This window comes from Echinops telfairi, unplaced genomic scaffold (genome assembly GCF_000313985.2).
Source record: "Echinops telfairi isolate 266 unplaced genomic scaffold, ASM31398v2 ScPeMD7_7457;HRSCAF=8495, whole genome shotgun sequence".
Taxonomy (NCBI): domain Eukaryota; kingdom Metazoa; phylum Chordata; class Mammalia; order Afrosoricida; family Tenrecidae; genus Echinops; species Echinops telfairi.
The window spans coordinates 33149387-33156168 of NW_022111357.1; the positions used below are offsets into that span (position 1 = coordinate 33149387).

At 57.7% G+C, this 6782-nt stretch overlaps 1 protein-coding gene across 1 annotated transcript in view; it reads right to left on the bottom strand.

Moving 5' to 3' along the window:
- Positions 1-4387: 4387 nt before the first annotated feature.
- Positions 4388-6782, bottom strand: part of DRAXIN (dorsal inhibitory axon guidance protein) — a 13771-nt gene continuing 11376 nt past the window's right edge. The window contains exon 6 of the mRNA XM_004705173.2: positions 4388-4562. Coding sequence (XP_004705230.2) covers positions 4450-4562 — 113 coding nt within the window. The 3' untranslated portion in view covers positions 4388-4449. The remainder of the gene's footprint in view (positions 4563-6782) is intronic.

Consider the following 6782-nt stretch of genomic DNA (forward strand, 5'->3'; position numbering starts at 1 on the left):
GCCAACTCAGCACTGGCTGTCGCCACCCCACCCTGCCCAGCATTCCTGTCCCCCGGCCCTCATATGGTTCCAAGACCAAGGCCCCCCAACTGTGTTGTGTACAAGAGACACCTGGAACTCTGGGTAGGACCAAGATTGCTGGGTCCCACCCCCGAAGATGCTGTTGGTTCAGTCGGTCGGCAGCGGGACTGGCCCAAGCTCCCAGAAGACGCTGACACTGCTGGTGTGGACCACTCGCTGAGGCCAGAAAGCCTCTTGCATTCAGAAGTGACTTCAGAACCTAGATCAAACCACCTGTCCTAACTGGGGGTTCAGAAAAGACACCCTCCAATACTAGCCCCTGGGTCGGCTTACTGCCAATTCCTGCCACCCACCTCTCCTACCTACACGCCCGCCCTTCCCTGTTTCCCAAGAGGGTGGTGCTCATCTCTCAGGGGACAGTGCCTGTTGCAGCCCCTTGAAACCCCTTTTGTCCTTAGGTGCGGGGAGTCGATTTTTCTCTTGTGACCCCAAGGGACAAAGTAGGTGGCTGTCATCTTCAGAGACGAATTGCTACAGGAGCAGACCGCCAGGTCTTTCTGCAGCAGAAACCTGCAACTCAGCCTTAAATGGTTGTCTCTCTGAGCTCCACCCCTCCCTCCTAGCACCCACTGACAAAGCGATTGCCCAGCACAGAGCCCCTGCGTCCTCCTGAATGTTAGTAGAGGCCGGCTTAGAGTCAGCCATGGCCCGCGGCATACCCGGCACATGCTGCCAGTCACCACTGCGGAAGGACTCATGGCCTGACTGGTTCAGTCACCTCTCCAGGAGCCGGGGAAGCTGTCACTTTCCCACGAGGCTTGGTGCCCTGTCATCTGACCCTCAGCCTGTTCCCAGCAGGCACAGGAGCCTCTCGGCCTTGTGGACACACCCGGAAAGTCAGCCCCGTGGGAACAACAGGTATCTGGGGAGGTGCGTGTGGGTGAGTGGGGGCTGGTGACTTGTCTCCGGCAGGAGGAACGGGCGGGCAGCTGTCCAGCAGTTATTGGTTTCTACTTGGCCGCACTGCTCAGCGCTCTTCTGGTGGCTGTTTTTCAGGCGGTTGACCTGTTAAACCACAAAGCTGCTGGAGCCCCTACATGCTGCCCAGCGGCTCCGCAAACCTCTCTAACCATGGAACCCCATCTTCTCTTTTCTAGCCCTCCCAGTGTTCTGTGGGGCACGCTTGCGGGTGGGGGGAAGTCTGAACAATGACTGAGAAAGGATCTCTGGGGATGTTTGGCTTATTCTCCTAGGAGAACAGATCAGCTGATCGCGGGGACTTCCGTGTCAGGCATTACTCTAAACATGTGGCGAGGGTCCTGCATTTAATCCTCACGACCCTCTCCGCACCCCTTGAAGATTAAGAGCTCAAGGCACTGAGACCTTCAGGAAGGTTTCTGGGGTCACCAAGATGGTGACAGAGTGTACAGGCCATTTTATCACCACCTGTCTTGCCACCCAGGAGCCCTGGTGGCATAGTGGTTGAGCATCGGGCTGGTAACCACAAGGTTAGCAGTTCAAGACCACCAGCTGCTCCATGGGAGAAAGATGAGGCTTTCTGCTCCCTTACAGAGTGACAGTCTCGGAAATCCACAGGGGCAGTTCTGCCCTGTCCAACAGGGTTGCCATGAGTCAGCATTGACTCAGTGGCAGTGAGTTTGGCTTGAGATGGGTCCTGCCACCCACGGGACGTTAAGAGGAGTGCTTCTAGCCCTGACTACACGTATGAATTCCCTGGGCAGGTAGGGTGGTGCTTGGGGAACAAAGCTCAGACTATAAAGCAGACCAATTAAAGCAAAATTGCTGACAGTGCACTCTGGGCAGAGCGCTTTTGAAAAGCTCCCCAGATCATTCTAATGTGTAGCCTGCAGCCGGCAGACAGCGCAGGAGTGGCAAACTGTGGCCCAGGGGAGCCAAGGATAGCCTCAAGCTCCCTCGTTATGTACGGCCCTTGAGCTAAGAAACCTTTTTGTAATTTTGATTGGTTTTTTTAAAACCAAAAGAAGAAGCAGTGCTAGGTAAAGGTTATAGGAAACAAACACCCCGGGGTCTGCACATAGAGTTTTATTAGAACACAGCCATGCCCATTCATTACGTGCCACCGATGCCTGCAGCACACCGGGCAGCTGACCCAGCTCACACTAGTTACCAGCTGGTCCTTTGCCAGCAAGGCTTGCAGACCCCTGGGTTGGAGGAAACCTAACTGACTGGCTGGCACCTCGTGGCAGCAACAAGGGAGAATTCCCAGGCAGAGACGCTGATTAACCCTGAGGGGACTGAAGGATGCCATGTACTCCCGGGTGCCATGGAGAGTGGGGCAGGTGAGGCGCAAACCTGTCGTCAAGGGGTCTTCCCTGACTCAGGGTGTCCCCACCTGTGTGGGAGTGGATCTGTGCTCTGCAGAGCGCTGTCACTGTGCGCACGCAGATGGCAGGCCTTTCCTTCACAGCACCACTGCGTGGTTTTGAACAACCAACCTCTGGGTTGCCAGCCAAGCGCAAACCCTCTGCACCACTCAAGAGATCTGAGGCAAAGAAACCAGTCCTGAATTCCAACCAGGGCGTCCCCCGGGCAGGCAGTGGCAGTTGGGTCTGGCCCTTCAGCTGGCCTGAGCCCTCTGTGTTTGCCACTGCTAATGCGCCAGAGGTGTCCAGGCTGCTTCCCTTCCGTGGCTGGGTCCTCTGCCTGCAGCCACCTCACTAGAGTCCCATCCTCACAGAGGCAGTCCAGGAGGACAAGCTGGCCCAGGGAATCAGCCGCCGCCAGAGAGTCCACACACCTGAAGTCGCCTGACTTCAGACTGGCCGATAGGCTGGTGGATCTGCTTTCCAATTCACTAGCTTTGATCGTGCCCATCCAAGGTTCCCACACCCACCACACTGGAATTGAGAGACAAGAGTGTGGTGTCTGTTTCTCCCAGGTTGGCTTGCTTTTGTTGGTGCCTGGTCCCGGCCACAATGCAGTCAGCAGGCTTGGTGTCCCTAGGGGCATGGCCCAGTGGCAGCTGTCCAGGCCAGCATGGAATGTGGACAGGGAAAGGCTTTCACTATGGGGAACCTGATTTGCCCTGGGTCAGAGGCTGGCTGGAGGTATGTTGTCAAGTGCGGGGACTTAGACGGCTTACTCAACGTGTCCCAGGAGGAGCCACAGCTGCTGGGATGGGCGTGTGGGGTGGGTATCACGGACCTGATCGGTGGGAGGCTTCAGGAAGCCTCGGCACCTTAAGACAAGCACCCCAAGCTCCGGCCGGCCCCCAGGAGGTGCTGCAGCAGTGAGGGAGGGTTCCAAGCCATGGCCTTTGAGGCCACATGGGGTGTGCATGGGTGGGAGGTGGGATTTTTCTAGTCTACGTTGACATCCAGTTCTCAGAAGGCATGACCGCCGCGGGTAGAAGCGACCGAGGTGATTTCGAAGTGTCTGTCCCTGTCCTGGGAGAACAGGGCCAGGGGGTGTAAGGGACAGTATAGTTTTGTCCCCAAACATTCCTGTCTCAGAAAATCACCTCCCAGAGGGCAGGAGCCAATCTGCCCAAACCCCTCCTTACAAGCAAGCAGGGGCTGAAGGTGCACTCTGCTTTGTTTCTAAGCTGTGGCCCCTGTGTCCAGGGAGGGAACACAAGCATCAGGGGGCCCCTGCTTCTGCTGCAGTGAAAGGGAGCCCCAGGGGAAACTTCCCCAGCCTCCTCCACCCCACCAAAAATGCCAGAAACCCAGCATCAATCTTCAGTGAGGAGGGGCAAGAGTGTGGGCCCACCCCCAGAGCCCAGCTGTGCCATTTACTGTGTAGGACTGGCCAGGTCCCTGGACCAGCAGAACCAGCCTCTCCTGGGTGCTTATTTGAAATGCAGAACTGTTGTTATGCACGTTGATGGTTTGAAGAGCATTGACCGGGGCCCTGGAGAAGTCATACAATTCACTGTGCCTCCCTTTCCTCACCTGTAAAAATGATGATGCCTACTTCAAACGGGCGTCATCGTGAAGATCAAATGAGATGACACATACATCCCACGCACTTCGCCCGGGGCCTGGCACAAAGATGGTCCACGTCCCTGCCAAAGAGCCCTAGAGCAGCCCTTTCTCTTAGGAGTTTCCACATTTTTTCCGGGCTCAAAAGTCTCCGGATTCTTTTCACGCGAGTGCTGCAGGGCTGCGGCAGGACAGCAGAGGGCACTCGCGACATTACCTGAACTCCGGGGGGCGCAGGCCCGCGAGCATCCCAGGGCTGGCGGCAGGTGGGTGCCAGTGTGCTGCGATGCGGGGCAAGGGCCCTCTTGTCCACCCGGAGCCCTCTGCACCAGCGCTCCACTCCCAAACATGGAGGTCCTGGTCCCTCCTCGTCTCTCTTTGAGTTAAAACGCATCGCCCAGGTCTCCAAACCTCCCGCGCCCAGGTCCCCAGGCTGGTGGGGAGGCGCCCCGCGGACGGACGGCTAGACGTTGATGAAGGACCCCTGGTCGCCGCTGGCTGTCTCGGGCTCCACGCAGCGCCCCTTCCTCCGAGTGACCCTGCGGTTCCGGTGGAATTTGGCGTAGCAGCGCAGCCCTGGGTGAAGGGAGCCGGGGTCAGGAGTGGGCTGGCCATTAATCCCACCCCCCAACCGCACCCCGCCCTGTAGTCTTTTTTCACACCTCCTCTGTTATTCTGCCCGCAACGCGCCCTCTGCACCAGCCCGAGTGAGTTCTACAAAGGAATCCTATGCCTCCTACAGGAAATGACCCAGATTCGGCCAAACCCCGCAGGAGGACGCCGATTAGTGTCCGCCAGGGCCTGGGGCACGGGGAGGGACTGCCGACTGGCTGTGGAGTGTCCTTTTGGGACCACAAAGATCATGGTTGCACATGATGGTGCAAGTACTAGATGCCACGGAATCGTACACTTTAAAACGGTCCCAACGGTAAATGTCATGTGTATTTCACTATACTTTTGGGGGTGGGGGTGGGGGTAAGTGAATGAGGTTCGGCCCACCCTTAGAAAGCCCTCCATGGCTATGCGTGGCACCTAAAGTGAAATCCCAACTGCCTACCTGTTTACAAGGTCCTCGGGGACCAGACGCTTCCTGTCTGATCTCCTCACCTGGAATGTTCCTCGGGGACTCCAGCCGTCCCAGTCTTTTGTCCACCTCATCATCCAAGCATTACCTGCCTCGGGGCCTTTGCACACCGCTCAGCTAGACAGCCCGCTCCCAGCCCATTCACAGCCTTGGGGTCTCAAAGAGACATCCTTGACCACCCTTTGCCATGGCTTTGCTCCTTCTGTCAGGACCACAAAAGGAGCCCTGATAGTGTCGTGGTTACAGCGATGGGCTGCGAACTGCAAGGCCAGCAGTTCAAAACCACCGGTCTCTCTGTGGGACAACAACGAGGTTCTCTGCTCCTCCTGTCCAGAGTTACAGTGTGTCTTGCAGGGTTGCCAGGAGTCTGAATGGACTCAGTGCAGGCAGCTTGAGGCTTCTTTGGGTCATGGTCATAAGCATCCTGGTGGCACAGCTGCCAACTTAAAGACTGGTGGAAGAGAGGCCTGACAGCCCAAAGACCAGATGCGAGAACCCCCAGGGGCCAGTTCTTCTCCGCCACTCGGGGAATCAACAACAGTGCCACCAAGACCAGAGTCATCTTGTAACTCTCAGCCGCTGCCTGGGGCCCTTGTACCTTCCTCAGCCAGAAACACCTCCCCAGGCTCTTCATAAAACAGAGATCTCCCCCGCAAAGCCACATCCTCCCAGTGGTAGAGGAGAGAGAGGTGGTGTGCACAGCATCCCTCCCAGGCTCAGGGTGGCCACGAGGAGGCCATGTCTCGGTTCAGATCCACCTATGTCACTTTCCAGAGAGCACAGGGCCTGGCGTTTGAATGTGGGTGGAGGGGCTTTCCGACCTCGGACCACACAGGGACACCTGGGAGAGGACCGGGAGGCTGGAGCAGGAGGGGGCTTGCGGCCACGGAAGCCCTTCTGGGCCAGGCTGCCCGGGACTGGCCGGGGACCCTGTGTGCAGTGAGCTGGGATTGCCCAGGAGTCCTGAGGAGCCCTGGGCCCCAGACCCCTCTGATGCGGCGGCATCTTGTGCCCCGTCCCATCCTCTCTAACCAGGCACCTGAGTAGGAACTTCTCCCTCCTGTCCAGCCCCGAGTCTCCAGGGAGGAAGACGGAGTTCTGACGGCACTGAGCAGATGGCACTTGGGGTACTCACAAAGCACCCCTCCTCCCCAAGACCCCTGGGCTGAGGGCCAACTACAGAGTGAGTGCCCAGCCTGGCACCAGCCGGACTGATTCAGCTGGGCTGGACCTGAAGGACTATGGTGTACGCCCTGGACTCCCTGCCCTCCGGCCTGTGCTGCCCCTCGGTGAAGTGGGACCTCACCAGCACTTAGGTGCCTGGAGGAGGCTTGGAGGCATAGGTTCGTGTCAGGCTGCTAACCACAAGGCTAGCCGTTCAAAACTCCTAGTCGCTTCTCAAGAGAAAGACAGGCTTTTTACTCCCGTAAGAGTTACAGCTTCAGGAACCCTCAGGGGTAGTTCTACCCTGTCCTACGGCACCGATGGGGCGACAGTGAGTTTGGTTTGGGTTTAAGGTGCCTGGAGTCAGTGCCAAGCATCTTCCAGTTTCCCCTCCATCCTCTCTCACTTTTCTGTCCTCCCTGCCCCCACTCCTGTTCCCCCCAAACCCCGAAGCTAGAGTGAGCTTTGGAACAACGTATAATCAGATCCTGCCCCGGCTTCAAACCTGCCAGCGACTCCAATTACAAATCAGATCCCAAAGAAGGCCA